A 27,970-nucleotide genomic window follows, 5' to 3' on the forward strand; every position below is an offset into this window, starting at 1 on the left:
TGTTCTAGAGATAGCAAAGTCTCAGGTAGTATTTTTAAAGAATAAACAAGAGAAGCAGATTGGCAGGGTAATAAATGTGGGGCAATAAGGTGGGAATTTAAGCTGTTACTATTTCTGAACAAGTTGTGCTGTCACAGAAATGGCCATGGGCCTCTGGGTCTGTTTCTGTAAGAGGAGAGCCCAACTGAGGAGGCATTTCAGCATTTCAGGTCCCAAAGGATTTCTCGGGACCAGCCTGAAGGCAGGAAGGATTGATGTAAGCTTTGGCTGCACAGGCTTTGTGAAAGGTTTCCATTTTCTGAAATATGATGATGCCAAGATTTTAGTTTGGGTACTTCCCACGTGGGTTAAGGGATACTAAATCTTCAGCTCCGTTATACCTGGAGAATGTTTTTCAGAAAGCTCATTTTCATCTCCTTTCACTCTAAGGCTCATTTTTAAATATACGGCTAAATATGGACTTAGGCCAAACCATGAACCAAAAAGCAAGGTATAAACCTTCTTAATTTACTGAACCTCAAACCCTACCTTTTTTTTTGGCACATGCTAATTTTTTCAGTTACACACATATATATACACATTATTTTTCGTATTCTTTTCCATTATGGTTTATCACAGGATATTGAATATAGTTCCCTCTGCTATACAGTGTTATTCTGTATGTAATAGTTTGCATCCGTTAATCCTAAACTCCCAATCCATCCCTCCCCCACCCTGCCACCCCTTGGCAACCACAAGTCTATTCTCTATGTCTGTGAGTCTGTTTGTTTTGTAGGTAAGCTCATTTATGTCCTATTTTAGATTCTACATATGTGATATGATATTTGTCTTTGACTTAACTTCACTTAGTATGATCATCTCTAGGTCCATTCATGTCGCCGCAAATGGCATTATTATGTTCTTTTTTATGGCTGAGTAATATTCCGTTTGTATATATACTACATTTTCTTTATTCATTCATCCTCGATGGACATTTAGGTTGTTTCCATGTCTTGGCTATTGTGAATAGTGCTGCTGTGAACATATGGGGGCATGTGTATTTTCAAATTACAGTTTTGTCAGGATATATGCCCAGCTGTGGGACTGCTGGATCATATGGCAACTCTATTTTTAGTTTTTTAAGGAACCTCCATACTGTTCTCCATAGTGGCTGTATCAATTTACATTTCCACCAACAGTGCAAGAGGGTTCCCTTTTCTCCACACCCTCTCCAGCACTTGTTGTTAGTAGATTTTCTGATGATTCCCATTCTAACCAGTGTGAGGTGATTCCTCATTGTAGTTTTGATTTCCATTTCTCTAATAATTAGTGATGTTGAGCCGCTTTTCATGTGCCTCTTGGCCGTCTATATGTCTTCTTTGGAGAAGTGTCTGTTTAGTTCTTCTGTCCATTTTTTGATTGCTAACCTCATTTTTTTTTTTAACTGAACTACTAACAACCATATCTCGTGAAGCGCTAGCAGGAACCAAAATTTCATGTTTTCTAAACTGAGTATCACTGCAAAATATTTCTAAACTTGAACTTTAAAACTTCGCTGATTGAGCCTCTGCCTCCAACTAACCTGGTTGTCTCACTGGGAAGGGGTGTGCACCTTGGTGTTCAGAGTCCTGACCCAGCTCTATGGCCTCTGTCGGGTAGAAAAGCCTGAACTTCCATGTGAACTGATGAAATCACGTGTTTGTCTTTCAGGTTCAGTATTTCTTCAAGATCTTGGATAACTAGCAGCTTAGAAAGTAAAGAAGTCACAGGTTGTGGTGTTTAGACAAGAGTGAATCACACATGAGGAATGTGTTCATTCTTTTATTGTCCATTGTTTTAACCTGACTGAATACAAGATCAACAAGAGCACTGTACTCCTGGCAATTATGACATATGTTAGAACATGGATTTTGCACTGCAGACAACATTTAACACCAGTCTATGGGGTACTGCATTGCTTTTTATAAAGTCCAAAATAAAGATTTATTTTCAAACAAGTGACTTTGGTTTATTTCATACATTACACTTTTTCTCGCAGAAAAAAATAAAATTGTACAACTGCATAAATATAAAATTCTTCCACCATGAAAATGGTTAAAACATTCATAAAGACACAGCACCAGCAGGTGATGCCTCCAGAGAAAGGAAAAAAGGAAAGTGAAAGAAAATGTACAAAGCAAATTAATCAGCCCCGTCACTAGCCAAAGTGACGGGCGCTCCAGATCTCATACGCGGCTTCAGAACAGACTGGAGGACAGGGGAAGAGGAGTCAGGACAGCATTCAGTACAAAGCACAACACAACCCATCACCTTTGTGTGTGTTTCTGTAGTGTCACTTAAAATTTAAAGGGCAGTTCCCCCATAACAGCCCACCCCACCCCCGCAACCCAGACCCAGGAAAAATAATAATAATAATAATAAAGACCTAACAAACACCACAGGGAAAGACTATGGAGTGTGTTAAAAATGCTCATCGATGGGCCATTATCATCTTTGAAAGAGCCAAACCCAAAAAGGAAAAATAAAGTACCATGCCAGTTTTATTCCCATTGAATATTTACACCTTGGACAGCAAACTTTGCTCACGTTAAGTAGAAAACAGATACGATAAAACATGGCTTGAAAAATGACCAGAGTGTGTGCACCGAGAGTACTGTACACTAAATAAAATACACAAGGCAGCAATACTTAGGGGCCAGAAACACTGCTTACTATAAGTCAGTTATGGAATCATAATTTACAGTAAAAATGGGCACGTCCCAAGGCTCAATTTTTATTTTTCTTTTGTCATTTACAGTAGAATAAATATTTTGTTGCTATTGCTACACTTTAAATTTACATTCTAACCTATTAAATGCAGAAAGCTAGTGTAAAGCATATAGATTAAGTGTAGGTCCCATACGTATTACGGTTTGTTCAAGACTAGTAGGTTTTTGTATCTTTTTTAACTTTTTTAAATGGCTAGTGGGAAAGATCTGTGCTTGTGATCAGCTCTTAACTTCAATTTTTACGTCAAAGCGTCCCTGAAAACGGTCTTTCTCACTGTACCCAATGTTCTCACCATACGCCTTACACTCTATGCGGATTTCCGTGTCCATGGTGAGGTTGGTGAACTGTACAGCCAGCAGGGGCTGCAGGTACTTGGGCTGCAGGAGCTTGCCGTAGTAGGGATAATACTGCAGCGGGAAACCAGGGTAGCTGCCCAGTCCAAAATACTCCACGGTTCCAATTTTCTCCTTATCTTCGTCTCGCTGGAAACCAGAGAGGAAATGAGATTTTTCAGGGCTCACATCCTGGATGACGATTTGTACTCACATACAAATGAGACTCTCAGTCCCACAAAGCAGTCTGCAAGCTACTGCTGGAGGAAGTGGCTCATCCGCGGATATGCCAGCTCAAGCCCCTCGCGGGAGGAGGTGAGCACTAACCACTGGAGGATACGGGAACCGCATCTCCCGCGAGAGGAAGAGACACACTCAGCCTAATCCTTAGCAGCCTTGAGAAACGGTCACTAAAAGGAGGCTTTCCTCACTGTACAAATGGGAAACTGCAGCAAAAGCCAACTAAGGCCTTTCTTCAAGCCAACACAACCTCCTAGAAGTAGGGCCAGCACTGAAAGAAAGTCTTCAGTGTTGGCCCAGTGGATATTTTCAATGACATTACCTCCAAAAGTTTAACTATTTGCCTTTCATTTTCTTGTGTCCATTTCCTTTCTTGGTGCCAACATAAATTTGAACTGTTTGGAGATTTCCCTTTCTTTATTCTGCTTCTCTCTCTAAACAATCCATCAGGTACCTGTCTTCAGATTTAAAGGGAATACACATTGATGGTTACCTTAATATTTCAATATTGTTTTTAAAGAAAAGCCAGAAGCAATTTTTCAATGTAAAATTATTAAAAAAAAAAACAAAAACGTTGGCCTCAAGTTTTTAACACACCATGTGAGCCAGAGAAGCACTCACGTGGGCTAGTTCACCTCAGTTCTGTAAACCAATATTCCAACTGATTAAATTCAGATATTTCGGTTTCTTGTTCCAGTTGGAGAAACTGACAGATGTTTTTATTCTTGTTACACCGTTCTGTTCTTTTAAGAAGTTTTACCCAGTGTAGCTACAATTCCATCAGCTGAGACTGATTCCTGGAAGCAGTGCTTCTTATTTCCCATGTTAAAGTTTTACCTCTAATTTAAAACAATCTCATTCATTCTCCCCTCTCTCCTGCCCCACCCTCAGTAACTCTAAAGGTCTCCTTACCTTGCCAGTGCACTGAACAGGCAGGACATATGGACTGTACTTCATCACTGGGTAAGTATCCAAGGACTCATTCTTGGGAGGCTAAAAATAAAATCCATGTTGGTCAATAAGTTTGTAAATAATTCCTTTAACTTCTGAAAAATAAAACGAGCTTGTAGCCCAAACACGTACACTTTGGTCAATTGAAATAATAACCAAACGCTTGAGGACAGCAGAATGAATGACTCTCCTAACCAATCTAGGAAAGGTCATGCTGTGATGTTCTTGAAAATAAATGCCCAAGTTTTGTGACCACTACAATTAAGCCGTGATGTGTAGCCCAGTACTAAATGGAACTTCTAATGGCAACCCATTAGAAGCTTTATTCAAGGACACTGAAAAATAAGAGCCAACTCAGAAATAATGCTCTCTTCTCATTTGCTAAGATTATAATTAGATGGAAAGGTTGGTTGACATTTCTGTTTTTATAAAACTTGGGCTTTCCTCCCGAGCCATGAATAAATAATGCCATCCTTCTCCCTCAAGCATGCCTTCTTCAAGTAAGCTTTCCTCTTTTTTTTCTTTCCCTTTTTTGTTTTTTTAAATCTCCAGTGGAGGCCCTGTCATTTAAGTCCCAGTTTTGTTAGGCAAGTCCAGCATGTAAAATAGATTAAAGTGGCATTGCCCTCAATGAAGGGGTCTTGTGAAGGGGTAACTCCATCGAAGGGACCCATAGTACACGTTGAAAATTACTGCTGTAGTGAAATATCCAGGGCCTGCCTTCCTAGATCCCTGGCTCAAATCCATCTCAGGAGAAGTGTGATGGACATCTACCCCCTGGAAGACAGACAGGCACTTGCTTACTCACATCAGCAGAGTATGTGAGTCCTGACATGAGATGTAACACATACATAGCCTAATCAAAGTCAGATAAAATGCACAATTCTCTATATCAGTAAAGGACTATTTTTGGTACTGCTCTTTCTTTTGGAATATAAGAAAATGATCATCTAGATTTGCTTCTTGGAACTTTCTGCCAGCAATAGATTTATCTTTAAAAATATGAAGAGAAAATACACATTGATAAAGAAGTTACCAGAATCTATCCTCGGGGAGTGAGGGAACGGGCACATCAAGTGAGATGTGGAGTACTGCAACCTCTGTAATTCCAACAACGAAAGAGTTGGGGATTTGGGATGCGGGGCTGAATCAGAAAGTGGCAATGGATAACCAAGGGGAATCCAAAGGAAAAAAAAAACAAAGACTGAAAAGAAAGAGTAGCTGAATTCATCACTTTAACAGAATATCTTTATAAATATGGGAAGAGATGTGAATCACAACAGACTCTGTGGGGGACAAATATCATTCAATGTCGAGGAAAAGGAATTATCAAAAGTGAGGGATTCGGAGAGCAAAGATCACGATTAGTCCTTTGGATACACTGCACCAATTCCTTTCATTGCCAAATAGCTTGTTTATCTTGGTGAAGAATTTCCTAGCAATATGAATATCAACTCTAAGTGTGACATAATGGCTTTCACCATTCTTCTTCGATTACCTCCTAGTCTACGTGGAACGAAGATTAAAATTCTGTTGAGAGGTACATTAATTTCTGTAGGAGATCCAACAAGCCAGCCAGGCAAACATCCATGCACCCACTCATCCATTTTTGCCTCTGGTGGCAGTAAAGGAGTTTTGATGTATCCTTCAGTTATGTTAATAAAACTTTTCATCTCTACATTGACTTTCTTTTGAAAATATTATTCATGGGTAATAAGCATTGCAGAAATAAAGAGCAAATAATAGAAAGTTAATGAACAAAAGAGCCAGATTTCAGAAATGAAGTAAGTTTGTTCATATAACTCTGTATACTGCAGTCAATTCCTATCAGAACCAAAAACTACCCTCTTAATGGCAATGCTCTCATGAGCAAATGGGAGAAATCTTCTGTAAGAATCCACGCTTAAGAGAAAAGGACAGCATTTTTTACTTCATGAGCTGGGGGAGAGAATGAAATAAGCAGTCTTATAAAAACAGAGAGAACACCCATACAATTTTTTCTTCTAATTTTAAAGAATTGCTACCATCCCACCAAATGGTGAGCGAAGGCAATTTGCAATTGTTCAATGATCTCTAGTAGTATTTACCCATTATAAGTTGCAATAATGGCAAAAGCCAATGGCATGGTTATAAAAGTTCAACCTAGACAGTATTCAACTTCTAATTTTGAATTAGAAGTTGTAACGGAAACTTCATTCAGAAAAAAAACAAAAAAAACATTTTTTCTGATGACCAGATAATTATTTCAGATTACGAGATTTTTTTTTGGTTTGTTTTAAATCCTGTGGCTCCTACAGTTCAGGTAGGTTTTAAATTTAAAGACATCTTTTTCTCTTCTTTACTTTTAAAGAGTTTACGTTATAGAATTACATAATAGAAATCCAGAACAGGGCCACAGGACTTACTTCAGAATTTGGCTTTGCCACACAGAATTTCTCTAACTTTAGGAAATGAGATTAATGACCTAACCCTAAGAATTCCAAGGTGGCCACAGAGGTTTTTCAGTGTTACTCTACTGATCAGCTTCAAAACTGTCACTGAGTATCCTTTAAACGTCTGTTAGGGTCTCTTTTCATACCAATTAAGGACTACATCGAGTTGTGAATGGCTCATCTAAATTCTATGATTTAAAATATTACTTGCCTTAGGTTTGAAGCCCAAAACTCGGTTGAGCTTTATAATGACACATGGTTTGCCCTCTTTGTAGCCGTAAGTTTCATCATTTATTCCAGAGCAATTTCCCAACCATTCAAGCTTGAACCTGCAGACTTTTCGCTCTCCTCTTTCGTTGTTAAATTCTCCTCGCTCTTTGAGTTCACTGGGCACATCTGAAAATGCAAATGCCATTTTCACATTGTACCAACAATTCCCTGAGCACCACTGAGAAAGGACAGGGCTCTCTTCCTTGTCACAATGACTTATTCGAAGACAGGGCTATCCTGCACTTAATGTATTATATCACCTGAGTTAAGAAAGGATTTCCAGCAAGCCATCTCTCCTCTCTCCACTGACCTTAAAAAGGTATTTTACCAAAAGCAACAGCCAGTACCAAAGCTTCACAGTGCTCGATGAGCAGCACATGATGTTGGGTCTCTGCCGATTTTTCTTTCTTTAAATAATGGATGACTCCACTAATTAGAAAACTGAAAGGAAACTGGATCTCTCTTCAGGAGTAGCATCATTTGCACAGGTCGACATCAGCTCAGCTCAATAACAGGGACGTTTATAATTAGAGCACAAAAGGACTGCCAATAATTTTCAGAACTGGAAGTTTCATGGTCGGGATTTCTCGGAGCTATGCCTCTAATTAACATGTTAAACAGTAAAAAGGGAGTAGGAAAGAATTGTTTTTCCTTTTCAACCACCATTCAAGGTTTAAAAAAAATTTCTTTTTGAGTTTTTGTCTTTCAGCACTGAGTTCTTATAAGCATTTGTTCAAGTGAGAAATTGTATTGTTGCATTTTTTATTTCAAAGCCAGAGAAAGAATAAATGAGAACAGAATTCAAGATTAAAGCATCCTGCAGGAAATGGATGCAAATACCATAAATTACATACATATTTTTAAGTCCACAAACTAACTATTTTCCCTTCAAATAAAGTGCCTCAATTCAGTCCATCTCCTGAGAAGTGATTCACTCTAAGTATCTATCATACGGGCCTTTTAATTACTACAAAGTAAGATGAAAACCTCATTTAAATTCTAATGAGAAAAATTTAGTGAAAGAGTTTCTTTTAAATTACTAAATCTTTTTAAAATGACTTAAAATGGCAATTCACCCCATATTACACAACGGTCTGCCATTTAAAGAACTGGAGGTGATAAATGCTTGAACTGAATCAGAAAAACTGGTATCACCTGGTAACTCAGAGTGGCGTCTTGTTTTGGTAGGCGTGACAACAAGGCTGGGAAATTCACACTCCAGGTAGCAAGGAGGAAGATGTGCATTCTGTCAATGGCTTAATGGAACTAAGAGCCATTGTTTACATTCATCAGTCATTCCCTTATCCATATGATGGACATAGGATAAGACATACTTCATTATCCATCCCGGCCAGGGTCTCTAAGATATACCCTGACCATAAACCCTCCTCCATCGGTATCAGTGTGGTTATAGCTAATCACACCAAAGGTTCATTTTGGTGACAGAAGGTCCTGTGAACTCTTCTGTAGGGGCCAGGGGTTGGATGGGGAGGGAGGGGGACAGAAATCTGGAAATATAAGCAATTGTATTTCTCAAAATCAATGGATGTGAGAGAATCAAATCTGTAACTGTGGTCTTTGAGTCTGAGTAGTAAAAACAGAGATATTTGGGAGTGTTCAAAAGTAAGACACCTTTCAAATACAGGTAAAAGTAATACTTGAGGCTATACTGTTTATTTCATTGTATCCAAGCCTAACCCATAAAGTGTTCCTGCTTTAAAAACAAAACAAAACAAAAAAACTATCCTCTCAGTATGGCCAGAGTTCAATCTTTTAATTATTTCAGGAGTATCTTTCAATCATTAAGTAACAAATAGAAACAGGAAATCAGAATTAACCAACCACAAACATCCAAAATACGTCTACTTACTGCCACAATCTTCAAAGATCATATCATCCTTCTGGGCCGAATCTTTGTACTTCTCCAGGAACCTAACTATGTTCAGCACGTATGCCTCATAGCTCTTGGGATCGTTAGGACGAAAGGCAATTTCAGTCTTTTGGATCTGAGGAATCTGTGTTAATCCTAGAGCAGGAAGGAAGTTAGAAAAACACAGAGCAAAGTCATGAGTGGGAAGGTAGTCAACCAAGATACTTCAAAAGCTGACTCTCCACGTATAAAACATACTTTGCTAATCCCATCTGACTAAAAAGAATGGTTTAAATTCTCTCTCCCGGCCTTCCCTGGTGGCGCAGTGGTTGAGAGTCCACCTGCCGATGCAGGGGACACGGGTTCGTGCCCCAGTCCAGGAGGATCCCACATGCCGCGGAGCGGCTGGGCCCAGCATGTCCAGAGCCTGTGCTCCGCAACGGGAGAGGCCACAACAGGGAGAGGCCCACGTACCGCAAAAAAATAAAAATAAATAAAAATAATAAAAAAATAAATTCTCTCTCTTGTGAAATCCTTTCTCTGGCATTTAGGTTAAATACGTAAGTACCAATGACTATGTCTTGATATCAGATGTCATTTAAGTTCCCCAGCAACGTTTCATGATAAGCATATCTGTTTTTTATGAATGAAAACACTTCTTGCACAGAAAGGTTAAGTACCTGACCCAAGGTCACAGAGGAAGTGGTGGAACCGGAATTCTAACCCAAGCATGTGGTACTCTAAAGCCTGTCATCTTTCCAGTCCTCCCTTGCGCACTGCTAGCAAGCGTCTCAAGCAGGTGGCTTCTCCTTTTCTAACTGTACGTAAGACTGAGCACAGACATCGTCTTCCATACTCCTTTTAATCAATTAACTTATGACCGCTGAAAATGCTACAGACTCAAGACTACTCAGTAGAGACATTTCTTTGGATCTTTTCACCTAAACTGGAGGAATATGCAATTTATGTGCAGTTACTACTCCTGCTTTCCATTCCAAACATAAGTGGTTATCCTGAGAAAGTCAAGTGCCAGCCAGGGTATGTGCACCTTGGATTTCCACTCTTCAATGGACTTTTAGATTCTTTAACTTCTAAAAGCCTCTGTCATTCACAAGCCTTCCCAAATAGATATTTGAACAACACTACACAGCACTATGCAAGACAGTGGGTGGAGAGCCAATCACAACGGCATTCTATTCCAGGACAGCCAGATAAAATATAAAATGCATGGTGAAATTTGAATTTCAGATAAACCATGAAAAAATTTTTATATAAGTATCTCTCGTGTAAAATTCAGGACATACTTACATAAATTATTCATGGTTTATCTGAAGTTCAAATTTAATTGGGCCTCCTGTATTTTTATTTGCTCATCTGGCAACCCTATTTGAATCCCCACTCCCAGACCAGCCCTCTTTGTGTTGGGCATGAAAGGTGCCTCATCATCACAGCCCTTCAGGGTACCTCCATCACTCACCTAGGGGCCTGTTAAACACGAAGCCTGGCAGACTCCACTCCAGACCTGCCAGATCCCCATCTCTAAGGGTGGGACTTGGGAATCTCTGCTTAACAAGCTTAAAGAGATCCTTAAGCACCCTTGGTTTGAGAACCACTGCTTTAGAGAATTAGAACCTGAGGGTGGCAGTCGTGAGGTGGGTATGAAGATAATGACCTAATCAAAGTGGAAGTGATGACCAGAGTGAGACCAGACTTCAGTAGGGCCTGGGCTAAATGGCCGTTATTTTTTCTCGTCATTAAGGATGGCTTTGAGCTTCAAAATCAGTTAAATAATGAGGGGAGGGGGGGCCAGCTCAGGGGGCTGAATGGGCAAGTTCTTCTGTGCTTGTAGTTCCCTAGAGGAATGGAGACGATGGGAGATGAAGACAAGGAACGTGAGGGTCTGGAGCCAGGCAGACAGGGTGCCCGAGACAAACTACCAGTGACGTTAAGAATCATCTCAGGGGCTTTCCTGGTGGTGCAGTGGTTGAGAGTCCGCCTGCCGAGGCAGGGGACACGGGTTCGTGCCCCGGTCCGGGAAGATCCCACATGCCGCGGAGCGGCTGGGCCCGTGAGCCATGGCCGCTGAGCCTGCGCGTCCGGAGCAACGGGAGAGGCCACAGCAGTGAGAGGCCCGCGTACCGGAAAAAAAAAAAAAAGAATCATCTCGGAAAGGGTGATGGAGAACCTGAAGAATTTCAGGGGGAAAAAAGCTGTCGACAGTGATGGAAATGAGTCAGAGAGGAAGTAGCAGAAAATCTTCAGTTAAAAATAAAGGTTACTACAATTAAAACATTTTTTTTATGATGCTCACAAACCGTAGAAAACTGTATGACTTAAGCAATTTAAATATACCCTAAAAATGTTTGTCTACATTATTTAGTTAGAAAACTGGCATTGTGATTATTTATGGTACAAAGAGGCCACATGATAAAGGTGATAGATACGTGCAAACATAAACAAAGTAAAACGAACAGAGGTCAGGAGAAGCTTTCACTGGGATTTCCTGCCTGAGCTAGTAGGGTAAATAGGGATCCCAGGCTGAAATGCTGAAATGCGCAACGTCTGGGAAGGAGGGTCATTGCTGGTTTGGGTTGTAAACAAGACATTTAAGTCAAGGTGACTTGCTTGGACCTGGGGAAGTGCAGAGACAGTCCCAGAGCCAGAGGTTAACAGAACTCAGAGGGATGGTATGTTCTCCCAGAGTAACCCTGGAGTCAGGAGAGAACAGAGCTTTGAGGGGCATTCACATGCGAGGGGCCACAGAGAAAGGCAGTGCACAGGGCAGCCAGAGAACTCGGAGGCAAATGCCTTTGAATTTGTCAGGCAGGAAGTTTGCCTCGACCCTGGTGGCGAAGGTGGTGGGCAGAAATGGACTAAGAGAAGATCTATGGGCCAAGGGTTAAACAGTGTTTTCAGGCTTGGGAAGGAGAAGGCGGGAGAGCGGTAGACAGATGAAGGGTGAAGAACATGAGAGCAACTGTCAGAAGCCAAAGAGCAGTCTCGCCTAATCTTCAGGGAGGAAGAAGGTGGGGAACGACCGTCTGGCTGATGGCAGGGACATCAGTGTGATGAGTTACAGTCATGCCAGCCATGGTCCATCTGCAGAGCAAGTGACGCAGCAAAAAAGAAAATGCTAACAAAACGTCAGTGAGCCTGGTGTGAGATTTGGAGTATCTCACCCAACAGGTTAAAAAGAGGAAAGTGACCCTAGAAGGTCACACTGAGAGTAAACACGGTAGGACCTAAATGGCAAGGTGAGGGTCACACAGGTCAGTGTTCCCTCTGGCCTGGCTTCAGCTCTCCTCCCCAGCAGTCCGCCTCTCACTTTCTGGCCGCTTCTGCATCCCTCTTCCAGCGGCTGTTCTATCTCCCGGATGTGTGTATGAGGATGAGGGATGTACTTCTCAGATTCTCCCAGAGAGAAAAGGAAAGCAACAAGAGGAGCTGGGATTCTGCGGCGTGCTTTCATCCCTTCCCAATGCCAAGTGCAGGGTCTCCACTATTAAAGAGACCACGTGACACGTGGGAGACCCCAGGCATTAGCTCCTTTCACTCAGTGCTGTGGGCCCTTTACTACCAAAAGGGTACTGCTAGTGAGTGAATTCTTCAGCAGACTAACGGAAATATAGATATTATTATTACATGCACAGTGTACCCACTGGCCCAGAAAAATGTTACACACAGTTGGTCTTGTGTCTACCAGTTTCCAAGAGCCCAAATCCTTCAGAGAGTTTGGCTTATGATCTAAGCCCTGTCAAGCCTCTATGTTACCGCATGAGAGAAAAGCAGATCAGCACACTTGAAGAGTCTCTACTGTGTCCTGTACAGCGAAGCATCAGAAACTGGTGACACTGAGAAGGCAAGAGGTGAAATGGACAGTTAAGCATTGGGTCTTACAATCCTGTGACTCGCCCAGCTGGATTAGACCTTGCGCCAAAGTCTCTGCCCCATCCTTTGCATTTTCAGTGACGTGACAACCTTGGCCACGGGAGCCCAGGAATGATGGGTCAACTCAGGGAGCTCGGCCGCGTCTCGCTCTCTTCTGTAAAGTTTCCCTCTGGAATCTCTGAGGGATCTCTGAACTAATATAAGCCTTAGTGACTATCCTTTTAAGATACCTAACTTCTGATCTAAATGTTGCTTATCCAGAAAAACATGAACCATTTGGGTTGAGGTCATGCAATCAGCTTCTGTCGCTAAACCCTCACCTATGGAGCACATACATAAATAATACAAAAATATCCAGAAGGCCGCCCCACGGTCCAGGGTGGCTGTTGCTCTTCAGCCCCTCCTCACATTTCTGAAGGTCCCTCACTCTTTCACCCACCGTCTCTGCCTCCACTCTTTTCTTTGTCCAGAACCTGCTGACCTGAGAATTCCTCTTCCTGGAAGCTATCAGAGATCAATCCCCCCCCAACCCGGGACAGTTCTGTTCTGGATAATCTTAAAATCTCTGATGAGACTTTCTCTAAAACATTAGGAAAACTCCTAGTCATTTCCCTAATTAGATAGCAATTAGATACTTACAAGAGGCAGATGAAGGACCCTTGACCTGATATCTAAATCCTTTAAACCATTTACTTTACATTATCAGACTAATGGAAAAAAGGGATAGAAAGAATTAGGATTGGATTTGGCAACTTCTTTATTATCTTGAGTCCACAGGCAAATTCCTCAAGCCTGACCCTCTCCAAGGACACACAAATCCCATCTTGCTGACTGGCCTTCTCATTAGTTGTTTTCACACTAGGTCAGATACTTTCAGCTGTCCCTCTCCACACTGCTCACTCCTTAACAGTCCTTAGTTATAGCTCTGGATAAGGCCGAGCTTTGTTTGCAGTGGTAACTCCCAGAGGCCAAAGATAGCAGAACACCCAATCACTAGCTTGTAGTTTCAAATTATATTCCAGGAAACAGATCTAACCTTTTGCTTCTCCAGTCTTCTGAACTTGAACCGACATTAACCACGCTGAGCTCTGTACAGCTTTGCCCTGATCTGACCATTTGCCTTAAATTACAGATTGATTATTATCAAATAAAGCCACCTGAAAGACTGAAATGAGAATCTTGATATGTGAAATTTTAATATTTGGTTTTTAATGAGTTATGTCAGCTTAACATAAGATTTGAAGTTAAAATAATAATTAAACAAACAAACAAAAACCCTTTGGCTCTGCATTTGCTTTTTTTTTTTTTGCTGTAGGCGGGCCTCTCACTGTTGTGGCCTCTCCCGTTGTGGAGCACAGGCTCCGGATGCGCAGGCTCAGCGGCCATGGCTCACGGGCCCAGCCGCTCCGCGGCATGTGGGATCTTCCCAGACCGGGGCACGAACCCGTGTCCCCTGCGTCGGCAGGTGGACTCTCAACCACTGTGCCACCAGGGAAGCCCCTGCATTTGTTTTTGAGTTACACTGGCCTCTCCTTGGTTCCCCATCTCCTGAGAAACAAATAAGGAAAACACTCAATCTTCGGCTTTAGTAGGTGTTCATAGCAGGAGGGGTCAGGGCAAGTAAAAGAGGTAGGGAAAGGAAAGAGAAAAGAAAGGCTTTTCATTAAGAAAGAAGTATTTTGCTTCCAATTAGGTTTATAATGTTAGCAGGCTTATAATTTCTCCATCTACTTGTGAGTCTGAAGTACTGAAACTAGAATGCATTCATTTTAACCTTCTAGCAGTTACTCAAAGGGGGAAGGAATCCCAAAGCACAGCTGCTTGTACCTGTCATTTACTACATCCAATAAATCACTAGGCCAAATACTCTAAACAGGTATCATTCTCCACAGAAACCTCCAGGAGGCAAAGAAATGCTTATAAAGGTAGCCATGCACACAACACATATATATCATGTGTCTCCTGTACATTCCAAGCGGAAAAGTAATTTTCAATTAAAAAAAAAAAGCTGGGGGTGTGTGATTTTATACACACAGTCATACATTTCTAGGCACACATATACACACACACACGCACACACACACACACACACACATTTTACCCCTTCAAGTGCCACTAAGATATTTATGGGTTTTGACTGCTGTTTTTAATTTTTATTTCACCCCTGCATGATTAATATCAGTTTACCTAATAAAATACAGGGAGAGCACAGGGAAAAAGGTGCCACTGTGCCCTCTGGAAACCCGTAGCCTAAGCCTCACCTTCTGCCTCAGGTTCAGCTTTCGACTGTGGCCTGGGATCAGCTGACGTCCACCCCCCTACCTCCAGGCAGGGTCACACCTACCCTCCCAAACCCTCAAGAAGCTGCTCTTTTTGAAGAAAAGTCTTAGAAAGATGGGTTGCTGGACTTTCGCTACAGCCTATTTGGATGTTCAACAACCCTTAGTGTATGGAAATCTTTTCTCCTAAGCTGAATGCCATGCACACTGGTTGAAGGCCCTTCTGTTTATGGAATTACCCTTTATCATCAGAGTTTTTTTCCTGTAGTTGTATGATCATCTTCAGGCGAGCAGAGAGAGAATTATTTAGTTCAAGGGCTCCATCTTAGATGTGCACAGAATTTCACAGGGACATATCTTTGATATTTTGTATAGCTCGTTATTGTGCTTGTTCCCAAGATAAATGACAACCCCTTTGATAATGGGAAAATATACATAGTCAAATCCTACTATTTTACGTTAATTATGCTTTTTTATCCAAGGCCAAACTGAAGAACAAGCACACATAGTATTTTGACTTGAGATATAAAATTTGCTAAGTGACCAATACTATCCCCAAACAAGACACCACGTTATCCAGGATACTTGATGACGTCTATTCACGTGTGTATGTGGGGAAAGATACTTTTCTGGTTGGAAGCCCCTAGGGGACACCTCCCCGCTCCCCTTCATCTCCCCAACTTCCCTCTCGTCTTGTCTGTGTCAGATAGGCTCTGGAGTCCTGAGATCACTAGAATGAGAGCGCTGAACAAGCACAGACACCAATTGCAACCCAAGGTATTGTACCACAGACATGGAGATAGACGTGGAGGCCGTGAGGCCGGTGCTCTTTCCACTGCCGTCCTCCCCGAGCCCTTCCCCCAAGTGAGCGCAGCGGAAGCTCCACAGATCCATCTCCCCCTACACCCACCCCCATCTCCGCATGAAATTTATTACCTGGTCCTATTCATCACAGGGCTCTCCTCTGCTCACTCATCTAAAATGAGCATATGAATGCAGACACATTTTTTGTGTGTCTCCAAGAACAGTTTTAAGTTAATTAGTAGACTTCCCGTGTACCCGAGCTGACTTATTAGTTGTACCCTCGTCTTTAGACATGAAGAAGTGGGTGAGTTGTGGAGGGCAAACAGCGAGGCTCACCGAGGAAGGGAACCTGGAGTTTGCTGCTCTCAACCCTTTACCCAAACTACAACTCTGGGCAGCAGCTTCCAGAAATCCTAGCGTCACCAATGCCAGCTCATCCACAGCCTTAAACTCTGGGAGTAGGTTGGCAGGACCCATCTGAGGGAGGGAGGAGAGGAGAGGGAACAGAGCGCCAGGTGGGCCTGGAGGGCATCACATATTTATCGTGTCAGCTCACGGATCAATGGAATCTAACGAAATAGCTGAAAAACACCTTGTTGGCACTTTGAAGGAACAATTCCTCTGAAGCATAAGGAAGCCAAATATGTCCAATTGCCCCTCTGAAATTTAAGTGAAAGAGAGTAACATGGGTGTAATGTAGCTTGAAAAAACAAAAATTAAGCAATTCTGAGCTCGATATGATGACTTCTCAAAGATGTTACAGAAAAACCCAAATGAACTTTTTTGGCCAACCCAATACAATGAGATTGGAATTACAGGTGCCTTCTATCTTAATGGATTTGAAGACAAGATGTTTCCCTCTGCCAATCAAGATGAAATGGAGTCTGCTGGTGGTGGCAGTGTGGGCTGCCGGTCTTCCCACCCTGTTTATTCTTCTGCCTTGATGTTGGTTACCATCTCATGGTAAATATGACCCTTTAAAAATGAATTATTGGGCTTCCCTGGTGGCGCAGTGCTTGGGAGTCCGCCTGCCGATGCAGGGGACGCAGGTTCGTGCCCCAGTCTGGGAGGATCCCACATGCCGTGGAGCAGCTGGGACCGTGAGCCATGGCAGCTGAGCCTGCACGTCCGGAGCCTGTGCTCCGCAACGGGAGAGGCCACAGCAGTGAGAGGCCCGCGTACAGCAAAAAAAAAAAAAAGAATTCTTCCGGCACTGAGCCATCTTTACTTCAAAGCAAAACAAAAAACCTGTCCACAACTTAACAGGAAGAGAAGAGTCCACATATTCATACCTGCTTACCAGGAAGTAAGGCAGCTGGGAATCTCCCTGGACCCCCTGACTGACACACACACTTTGGTTCATCCCACTGTGGCGTGAGCAGCAGGGATGGAAGAGGAGACTCTTCCATTACACCACTGGCCAGGCAGCGAGAAGTGCACGGTCAAACCAGGGACGGGGCCTCGTGAGCGTGACCGTGGGCGGGGAGGGGGAGCGGGCACGCTCGCGTGCCTCCTGCCCTCTCTAGCATGCTGACACCCATGTCTCTCTCCAGATCCAGCACTGTTAACATGGTGAGAAGAGATGCCACTGACCAACTGCTGAGGACTCTCCTAAGAGGGTCCCTCAGGGAGGAAAGCTTGGTAGGGGCTAATCCAACAAATGTGGGTATTTTAGAGGGAGAGATTACAGAAGCAACACAATGTCACCTGAACATTTTTCTTCAACGTGTTTCCTAACCCAACTTCTCCCGAACCCTTTTCTTGGACAGCTAAGATTCTGTTACCTTCATGAAAATCTAAGTGTCATACCATCTAAGTGTCAAAGCATCTCTGTTATATCATCCAAAGCCTGGAAATACTGAATTCAATATCCAAAAAGAAGAAACTGCTGCTTCCAGTGAAATGACAGGGCTATAAAAATAGAGGTGGCTGTTAATATTGCCACCTAATGCCACTAGGTTTGCAACTATAAAGTACTATTCACCTTACAGATATTTATCATCTCTTTTAACCCTTACACGTATTATTCCCATTTTATAGATCAGAAAATTGAGGCTCAGTGAAGTTAAGTACTGTGTAGAATGGTGGGATTGTGTCCAGCTCCACAGCCCCTGCTTGTCATTCTCAGGTCAATTTTACTGGGAACCTCCGTGTCGTGGCTTAGGACCTCAGGGGCTGCTTTCATATTTAGCTTAGGCAATGTGAAATTGCCAACACGTAACCATTTCTGACCCACAAAAATAGCAAATTAATATGTTTCGACATAAAATCCCAGTAGCCCTTGCCTTGCAGGTTGAGCAGGCAGATCTGTTCCAATATCTCATAGCAACACAACTCTGTAAGACATTATCAGCAGTGATGGCCACCACTGCTCAGGGCAAGAAACCGTACATGTCATCCATTTTTTCTTACATTTTTCTTCCGTTTGATGATTTGGTCCTTACTCTGAGACTTCTGGGTTTAGCCCAGCATCTTGTCCATTGCTACGGACGTATCGACCCAAATGCACCGCACAATTGCCACTGCTTAATTTGACCACATTCACACATGTTATTTAGAAGAGATCTGATTACTAGGTATTCCAGTGTGAAAAGGGCAGTCAAAACCCAGTCTGGCCAGGTTTGTATTCACGACTCAAGTTTAGTTAATAATAGCATTAATAAGTCTTTATATCTTTAAATGATGGACCAGCTCTTTCACTCTCACTAGGTCCACTTGACTTAAATATACACTTTTCTCCCTTTAACTGTCATGAAAATACAGGCTTAGAGATATTAAGTTGAAGTCAAAAAATTGCCAGGGTATCCTTCCATATATTCCTTCAGTTCTTACTGCCTACCAAAAATACAAATTCTTAAGATCTGTTCTGAAAGATGCCAGGAGGAGGGCTCAGGAGGGTCCCTCAGAGCACTCGGGGAGAGTCCACGGGCTGCCCTTGTTCGCAGCAAGTGCTCTGCCGACCTGGCCTCCCGGTTCAAAGGCCTCTATCATTTTCAAATTAATGCCATGTCCCTTGGAAAGGCGAGGGTAAAAGGGGGCTTGACCTAGACTCTCCTGGCAAGGTGATGGGTGAGGGGATGATGAAAAGGAGAGACAGAGAAGTGACAAAGAACCCAAGGGACAGGGCAGGGAGGATGGAGAGCTGAGGAAGCACTTTTCCTGTGACTCAGACCAAAGGACAGGAATGCATATTTCCAAGATGAGCCACCAGCATTCCTTTGGAGAAGTGACGGTTTGTCAGGTCAGTCCAACTGCTGTGAGGACACTAAATATAGGTACTCAGAATGTGTCTTTTAGGAAGGGGCTGGAAGGAAGGGGAGGGAGGGAAACGGAGAGAAGGCACCTCGGCCAGTAGATTTTCCAGGCAAGGTCATTTACAAGCCCTTACTTAAAAGGTCCAGCTCTTTGGCTCTTTCTTTTTGAAAGTGAAACTTCCCTTTCTGCAGAGAACATGAAGAATATTTTTAATTTTATTAAAAAAGACTGATACCCCAAAGTCAAACTAGTCAAGGACTAGTTTTTAAATCTAGGAAATTAAAGAAAATGCTTGACTTTGGGGTCGCCTTTGACTTTGAGTATAAGAATTATTAGAAAATGGCATCATGATTGAAAATTAGCTTTTTTTTTTTTTGGGGATTTATTTTATTTATTTTTTTTTTTAACATCTTTATTGGAGTATAATTGCTTTACAATGGTGTGTTAGTTTCTGCTTTATAACAAAGTGAATCAGTGAAAATTAGCTTTTAAATGGCAAAAAAAGAGAAAAAATAAAAGGTCTACACAAATTTAAATTATGACTAATGCTATCATAAAAACTCTAGCAGAAGTGAACGTGAGGGACATCCCTGGTGGCGTAGTGGTTAAGAATCCGCCTGCTAACACAGGGAACACAGGTTCGAGCCCCGGTACAGGAAGATCCCACATGCCGCGGAGCAACTAAGCCCGTGCGCCACTACTACTGAGCCTGCGCTCTACAGCCCGCGAGCCACAACTACCGAGCCCGTGTGCCACAACTACTGAAGCCTGTGCGCCTAGAGCCTGTGCTTTGCAACAAGAGAAGCCACCACAATAAGAAGTCCATGCACTGCAGCGAAGAGTAGCCCCCGCTCAACGCAATTAGAGAAAGTCCACGTGCAACAACAAAGACCCAACACTGCCATAAATAAAAATTAATTAATTAATTAATTTAAATATATATTAAAAAAAAAGAGAAACCACTGCAATGAGAAGCCCGCGCACCGCAACGAAGACCCAATGCAGCCAAAGAATTACTTAATTAATTAATTTTAAAAAAAAGTGAACATGAAAAGACACACCGTGCTTTACTATCATAAAAGCCAGAGTCCAACATGTTTACTTAAGATCCTACGTTTCACTGTACCAACCGGAATTCTTGCTTCAACCTTTCCATAGACCCACCTCTTTTAGGAAACAGTTGCTGGAAACTGGAATATTATTAAGCAGTCATTTTATATACTTACATGTTCTCTTTTTTTCACTTCCAAAATCCCCTAGATCTAAATTTATCTGGAAATATTTAGGGGTTCTCTTACAGTAGAGGACTACTTGACTTGGGGCTAAAAACCAGTGTTTTCCATCTCCATATTCTGAAGATTTTCTTCCGAGGGACTTTCTCATGCCCAAGGAGGAGGTGGACACGACAAGGCTGTGACTGGCGGCCGCACCTGATCAAGGCTGCTCAGTCCCATGAAGATAGCCTCAAGATTGTCACCTCAGTACAGCTGTTACTAAACCGTTGCCCAGGGAAAGTGTAGAGGGGACGCGTCATTGCCACCCCCAGCGGCAGGCAGCCTCAAGGTCACTGACAATGTGAGAACCCGGAAGTTATGCAACATTTCCTCTCTCCAGGTCCCGACAAAGACTTTTAGATGAGCCAGACAGTACAATCACAAACAGAACAATCGGTTGTGGCTGCTGTCTTGTCCTTCTGTCAGCGTCAGGCATGAGGGCAGTGGGTCTCCCCAGGGTTTAGTGACCAGCGTGGACATGCACACGTACAGGGCAGGTCACTCAACAGTGACAGCACCCACATCACCACAGGGCACTCATGCGGCAGTTTGCATTCCTCTATGATAACCTCTTTGTTGCCCCAAGTTTTCAGAGCTAAAGGAGACAGTTAACCTGCAAAGGGGGCCCAGAAAGCCAATAAATAAAACTCCTATTAAACAAACAGGCATATATATTGAGAAGTGAAGAGAGAGTGCCTTTGTTCAAGGTCAAGTTGCCTGTGAATAGCAGGTGGAAGAATGGACCCCTGAAGTCAGGGCTCGTCTCCCTGGGAGCGGGTGGCCATTTCAGAGCTTCTCATCATCCCTAAAAATAAATTAACCTTTAAAAATGGGAGCCAGGACTTCCCTGGTGGCGCAGTGGTGGGGAGTCCCCCTGCCGATGCAGGGGACACGGGTTCGTGCCCTGGTCCGGGAAGATCCCACATGCCGCGGAGCGGCTGGGCCCGTGAGCCATAGCCGCTGAGCCTGCGCGTCCGGAGTCTGTGCTCCACAACAGGAGAGGCCACAGCAGTGAGAGGCCCGCGTACCACAAAAAAAAAACAAAAAAAAAAGGGAGCCAGATTGGTTTTTTATAGGATTTATCTGAGTCATAGGCCCCTGAAGCAAGTGAAAAATGTGCGTGAGAGCTGGAAAGGCCCTGTAATGATCCCACTAACCAAGCCCTTGGGTGGGAGGGACGAGGAGAGCAAGGCTGTGGTTGGGAGTCACAGAGGCGGTGAGTGGCAGGCTGGGTAGAGGACCAGGGCTCTCCTCGCTCCCAGCAGAGCTGGGAAAATAAGATGCCTGCAACCCTAGGAGCTTTGCCTGCAGTGCAGGTAGGAGAGCTGGCTGCAACAGACAGAAGTCCCGATTTTTCCTTCCTAGGCTGGGTTTAAGACCACATGATAGACAATTTTCAGAAGAATGTTTTCGCAATTGAAAAAGTCACGCTCCTTTTACCTCCAGAAAAACTGAACTTATTCACGTTCATTTTACCTGGTGGAGCCACTCGGTCCTGATACGTGGGCTTAAATTCACTGATGGTGAGCAGCATCACTTGGATGGTTCCGATGAAGATGCCAGCCAGGCAGCCATAAAATATTACGTAGAACAGAAGGATCTTAACTGCAAGGGGAACAGACAGAAACAAAAAGGCTGTGATGCAGTCACATGCTCAGAATGCAAGGCAAACCTTCCCAGAGACGAATGCATTTCCTTCCCGGCTTCCCCTCCAAGCTGTGTCTTCAGAGCTTCCTTTTCCAACATTGATCAAGAGAGTGCATCTCGTTCCCAGACTGTAGGGTAAAAACAGGGGGATGGGCAGCCCTCCATTATAGTGCATGTGTGTTCCGGGTAGGATGAATATTCAATTAGAAGTAAGGTTCTTTATAGGAAATAATTTTATTCCCTAAATTAAAAACAAAATGTCACAGGACTTCCCTGGTGGCTAAGTGGTTAAGAATCTGCCTACCAACGCAGGGGACACGGGTTCGATCCCTGGTCTGGGAAGATCCCGCATGCCGCGGAGCAACTAAGCCCGTGAGCCACAACTACTGAGCCCGCATGCTACAACTACTGAAACCCACGTGCCTAGAGCCCGTGCTCTGCAACGAGAAGCCACCACAATGAGAAGCCTGAGCACCGCAACAAATAGTAGCCCCCGCTCGCTGCAACTAGAGAAAGCCCGTGCAGCAGCGAGAACCCAACACAGACAATAAATAAATAAATAAATAAATGTTCCTTTAAAAAAAAAAATGTCCTGAAGATCATCAATAAAACCTAGGGCTGTGTTTGTGTGCTTATGCAGTGCATTTCAAATATGACAACACACTTCCTTAGAGACTGATGTTTTCTTTGCTTGCTTATCCTTTGACGTTTCAATACTACAATCCAGGCTCTGCTGCTTCTCCAAACATTCAAACACCTGTGAGTTTTTATGCTGAGAAAGAGCAATGAACGCTGAGAGACCCAGTGAAGCTCTCCTGACCAAGTACACTGTCTTTCCTTTCAGGGGCACCAGACAAGAAAAAAAAAAAAAAAAGGGAAGGAAGGAACTGCTATAGTAAAAATGGCAAGCACATTTTTATTTCATCTTCTGACTAGACTCAGACTAAGGACTGACTTGATAAGCTGCATTTTCCTCTCCCCCTAGTTCACAGGACAACAGAATGGAGGCTGAAAGAGCTGCAAAAGCCAAAAAAAATAAATAACAAACCGAGAAGCCCATGGACTGGAATGAGGCTATCAGTTACTGGTTTACAGGGATTATCTCCCCAATTAGCCGCATAGTAACAGGCTGTACTAGGCACCACCGGGCAGCCCTGTGCCAGCCACTCAATGTGAAGGCAGCAGTGGGAACAGTGAGCCGTAGGGTTATCAAATCTGAAACATGACTGCACAAGGAAGCTTTAGCTTACTTCTCAAAACGTTCAGATCTCCTGCATTACATGCTGGGGTCCTTGGGAGAAAGCAACAGAACAAAAGCATCATTGAAAAGAAGTGTAAGCCTGTGTGTGTGTGTGTGGGGGGGGGGGAGGTCAGGAGGGAGTGGGTTCACTGTGGCTGTAATCAGCCAGGTTCGCCTTCTCCGTACATTTAAAAGCTCAACTTTTCTATCAGCAAATAAATAGTTCAGGCGAAAAGCATACTCTAGAGCTGTTAAAACAAGCCAAACACACATAAAACCACACCAAAATGCTTCATCCTTTTTCTCCCCTATTCAAAAAGAAAAGAAGGAAAAGGGCAAAGACACAAGCAAAGATAAGGAAAAATGAAAAGACTGTACAATGCAGAACTATAGCTCCCCAACTCAATCAGTGCTTCCCTGCAGGACAAGGGTTAAGTGCTGCATTCTGTATCCAGGCAGCAGTAGGCAAATGGCAAGGCTGTGACGTCAAGAGATCTGGAAAAATTTTCCAGTGAATGCTCCTAAGAGGTACAAGAGTTGGTATAACACGGTCAGAAAGAGAACTGTTGTATCCTCTTTTTTGCTGCCCTCACCTCATCTTGGCACTCTCTGCCTAACCACGGAAGCATTTTTATACTGATTCCTTGGACTCCAGATACCTAATTCTAACAACATGAGGAGATACATAATTGAGGCTACGATTTAAAATACAAATATGATTACGGAAAAACAACCCATTCTGCAAGCACGCTGATTAAATTGAAGGAGATACAGCCTTTCCTATCTGCCCGACACTATACGCTAAGGGCAGTGGGGGATTCTTCTCTTTTGCTCGGAGACGTTACTTGGCACAGTTTCCCCCGTTGGTGCTGTGAGGTCACTTGGTTAGAGTGGATGACGCAGGTGTGGCAGGGCCTATGCAGTGGGGGCTCACCGACACACAGGCTCAGAAAGAAAAGCTGGGCATACTGTACCAACCAGCCAGGGTGGCACAGAGGGTAAACTTTAGAGACGTTTTTTTCCTTTGAAGCAATGTTTCTTCCTTTTAAAAAATACAAGTAATATAGAGGTTTTCCAGTTAGGAAACAAACAAACAAAGAACGAGTACCCTTCAAAAGGTCACAGACAGAAGGGAAAATGGCATCTGGGCCCAGCAGTAGACATAAAAATCTACCAACGCCTGTATTAACTTAATAAAAAGGTAGAAAGCACCAGGTGATTTGTGTGCTGCGCTTTCTCCAGCAGGTGACAGGCGAGGAGGCTCCTGCGTCCATCTTGGTGAAAATCTACCTACAAGCGAACTGAACCAAGGGCAACCTGCCCTGGTCCCAAGGGCATCCACGTTGGGCCCAGTACTAGAAAGGTGGCATTTTCTCCATAGGAGACACAGCTGCTGCCACTCTCTCTGCCTGTGAGGGGCTCTGTCATTTCTTACATTGCCAGAAAGGAGTAAACATATTAGTGCAAAATAAAAACCAGATTTTTTAACCCAGCATCTTGGAAAATGGAAGGAAAGATGAGACAAGAGCACCAGTCCTGATGTCTGCATTCATTAATCAGTGTATTTAACACTTTGCTGTATGTGGTATCAAGACACAAATATCAACACAGTCTCTCTCATACGGAGGTGCTGCCTTATAAAATGTCAGCTTACAAAACAAGTCGTTTCATACTGCCTTACCCTCTAAAACAAATATCATTCTGGAAATGGAATGAGGAACGAAAGACATTTTATGAGAGGGAAAAACACTAGAGGGCAAATTTTACAATATGGCTGGGGTCAATGCAGCCCCTGGCCCATGACGAGGCTGGGGTCAGATCATCGTGGTAGGAACCTCCAGTGAATCTGGGAGAAGAGGGCCCATTCTGCAGTGCACCCCTCAGGCCTCACTCGAGTTACCAGGAGTTGCTGGGAGACGGCCCAGGCCAGGAGCTGTTCACCCTACAAAACACCCAGAGTTCTTCAGGCTTTTCCTTCCACGTTAAGAAAACACAGAGAGCTATCTTTCTGCGTGAGAAACTATGGCAGTAATCCCACTGAAGAACAGAGTCTTCCCAAAACAAAATATAGAATACAAGCTAAAAGCCATCCCTTTAAAGACCTACATTTAACATGGCTCAGGGATATCTATGCTTCTCAGCACAGGTATGGGATGAGGTTTCACCTTGACTAACCTTGAAATGTGATGCATTATTAACCCTTTACTTTTCAATCAAAGAGACCCACTACAGGCTGCATTTTTTTTTTCCTCTACAAAAATCGTATATTCCAGCTTCTTCCGTTTCAAAATGTCAGCCAAGCATTATTTCCCTGACTCATTCTCCTGCCGATGCTCACAGATCCTTCCAATCAGGAGCACCACATCAGCACCTACCCAGGGCTCCCTTAGTGGCTGCAGTGGTGGTGCTAGTGGTGTCTATGATGATGATGATGGTGATGATGATATTAGAGAAGGAGGAGGCAGTGATGCAGGAGGGGGGTTCCCTCCCTCTCTCTCTCTCTCCCCAGCAGTCACGACTGTTACAGATTTGCCTACAACTCTGCCCTTCAAAATGACCTTAAAAAAAAATGTCACCCTTCCCGTGTAGAGAGGTGGAAGACAAGTAAGGTATTTAATTTTCAATGGGGGGAAAAAAAAAGTCTATCCAGCCAAGCAACAGGCTGCCCAAAATCTTATAAGATAACCTGCTACTGCCTTTGTGCTATTTATTTCTTACAGTAACCCTTCACCGTAATCAACCCAAGCTACTGATTCTGCATCTCTCTGTAGACACTGAAAACAACCAGGCTTTGCCATGTTTTGGGGCCAAGGCTCAGAAACGAAGTCCTGACATGGAGCTTCCTGGGCCATTTCTGGGCTGTGATGACTCCAGGGTAGGTCATCGGGGGAAACTCTGGGCACCGCTACGAAATACTGCAGTGTATGGATTCTGCCACCATCACCGCCGCCCTCCCACACCCGCCTTTTGAGGTACATATTTAGACTAGAAGAAAGCTGCTATAATACACAACCTCGCCTGCATTCGATCCGATTACCCTCATGCGGTTCTCTCAGAGCCTCAGATCTCATTTTTAAGGACTTGAAACATGTCTATAGGGAGAGGCATATCTAGTCTCCCACAGCCTGACCATTCCCAGTACGGAAGAGCTCAAGCGACGCTCCGATAGACTGCAAATTACGAAGACCGCTAAAATATACATAACCCTCTACCTGGCGCGCTCCTATCCCCACCCCGCGTCTAGCCCGGGGACTCCACATTCCGCACAGGATGACAAGCCCAGGCCGGCGCAATCTGAGCAGCGCTCAGCACCCGACCCCCTCCGTCCTCTCCAGCGCGCAGCGTGCGGAGCGGTCCGCAGAGCCTGCGCAGGGGATGCGCCTACAAGGAAAGACAAGGCGCTAGGAGCAGAGCTGCGGACCCCGTACTTACACCAGCTGCCACCGGTTCTGCCCAAAAACTCCTTCTTCTCCGAGTTCCAGATGAATTTCTTCCAGCTGCCCTCCTCCTTGGCTTTTCCGCGGGCCATGGTGGCGGGTCAGCAGCTGCCGCGGGGACTAAGGGTGGGAGACTGCGGCGTGCGCCCTCGCGTCCTCCCCGGCTGCCGGTCGGCGTCCCCGGCCTGGCTCTCCGCAGGCTGCACCCGCCGCTGCCGCTGCGGCTCTCAAAGTGCCAGACGCGCGGTGGAGGAGCAGAGGCAGGAGGGGGAGGCGGCGGCGGGGGCGGGGGCGGAGAGAGGAGGGAGGGACCGCGCACGCTGGGCGGCTCCGAGCCCCGCACCTATTGGTGGGCTCACGGCCGCTCGCGGGCGCTCTTTGGTCCGCCACGCGCTCCTCTTGCCCGTGGGGGGTTCGGGGGCTACACGAACCCGCAGCTGCCGCTCCCGCTGCCGCCGGGGACGCGTGCTCGGCCCCCACCTCCTGTGACCTCTGCAGAGACAGGCAGGGGACAGGAGAAAGTCAGAGGCAAGAGGACGGACCAACGGGCTGCGGGCCTAGGACTCTGGGGCCAGCCACGAGCCGAGAAATTGGCTAAGGGCGCATGCCCTACCTTTACTATATACCGCGCCTAGGCGGCCGGGCGCCCCGCCCACTAGCGGCCCGGCGGGCCAATCGCCGGCGCGGAAGGGGAGGGGCCTAGGGCTCGAAGGGGCGGGCGCGGGGCCGGCACAAAGGAGCCGGAGCGGCGGCGTGAGGGGCGGGCTGGAGAGCGGGGGCGCGGAGAGGGGCCGGGGGAACGGCGAGCGGCCCCCCGGCAGCAACACGCAGCCCCCCTCCCTCGCTTCGGGCTGGGCGCATACTCGCTCTTTATTTAGTGAGGTGCCCGGCACCTGCGTCGCCCGGCGCCCGGCAGACGCTCGGGGACCCCGGCCCGGCTGTCCTGATCCGGTCCCTCTCGTGCGCTCCCGGCCTCCTTCCGCCGCAGGTCCACCCCTTCTAGGCCCTGGCCGGGTGGGGGAAGGTCACTCCGGGACGCCTGAGAGTCGGCGACTCTGCCCAGCTCCGCCCCGCCTCTCCGCTCCTGCACCTGCCGCCCCCTCCGCGCTCCCAGCCCCTGCGGTTGCAGTTCCGGCCCGTCCCTCTCCTTCTAGACCAGCCCAGCCGGCAGCCCCGGCTCGTGACTGCCGGGCTGCGCTCCCTGTGGGCGGCCTGAACCACCTCAAGCAGGACGATTGCCAAACCCACCCAGGGCGGCAGCCCGGATCCGGGGTTCGGAAGGGGTGGGAGGTGTCGGAGGCCG

General features: G+C 44.9%; 2 protein-coding genes across 6 annotated transcripts in view; one reads left to right on the forward strand and one right to left on the reverse strand.

Moving 5' to 3' along the window:
* The window catches only part of NME7 (NME/NM23 family member 7), a 238,215-nt gene extending 236,239 nt beyond the window's left edge, over positions 1-1,976 (forward strand). For all 5 annotated transcript variants that reach the window (XM_019952750.3, XM_073804666.1, XM_019952751.3 and 2 more), the window contains exon 12: positions 1,690-1,976. In XM_019952750.3, coding sequence (XP_019808309.1) covers positions 1,690-1,722 — 33 coding nt within the window. In that variant the 3' untranslated portion in view covers positions 1,723-1,976. The remainder of the gene's footprint in view (positions 1-1,689) is intronic.
* Positions 1,977-2,501: 525 nt separating this feature from the next.
* ATP1B1 (ATPase Na+/K+ transporting subunit beta 1) lies at positions 2,502-27,208 on the reverse strand. The gene is made up of 6 exons (XM_004331399.4): positions 26,663-27,208; positions 21,820-21,948; positions 8,844-8,999; positions 6,915-7,099; positions 4,233-4,313; positions 2,502-3,230 (listed from the first exon to the last, which is right to left on the reverse strand). The coding sequence occupies exons 1-6, from the start codon at positions 26,757-26,759 to the stop codon at positions 2,967-2,969; spliced, it is 912 nt and encodes a 303-aa protein (XP_004331447.1). The 5' UTR covers positions 26,760-27,208; the 3' UTR covers positions 2,502-2,966.
* Between the last annotated feature and the right edge of the window lie 762 nt (positions 27,209-27,970).

This window comes from Tursiops truncatus, chromosome 1, assembly GCF_011762595.2.
Source record: "Tursiops truncatus isolate mTurTru1 chromosome 1, mTurTru1.mat.Y, whole genome shotgun sequence".
Classification (NCBI taxonomy): Eukaryota; Metazoa; Chordata; class Mammalia; order Artiodactyla; family Delphinidae; genus Tursiops; species Tursiops truncatus.

Coding starts and splice junctions, on each gene's coding strand:
- ATP1B1 (XM_004331399.4), bottom strand. CDS start 26,759: ATGGCCCGCGGAAAAGCCAAGGAGGAGGGCAGCTGGAAGAAATTCATC. Junction 7,100..8,843: donor GATCTTTGAAGATTGTGGCA/GTAAGTAGACGT, acceptor TTGCATTTTCAG/ATGTGCCCAGTGAACTCAAA. Junction 3,231..4,232: donor CTGTTCAGTGCACTGGCAAG/GTAAGGAGACCT, acceptor TCTGGTTTCCAG/CGAGACGAAGATAAGGAGAA.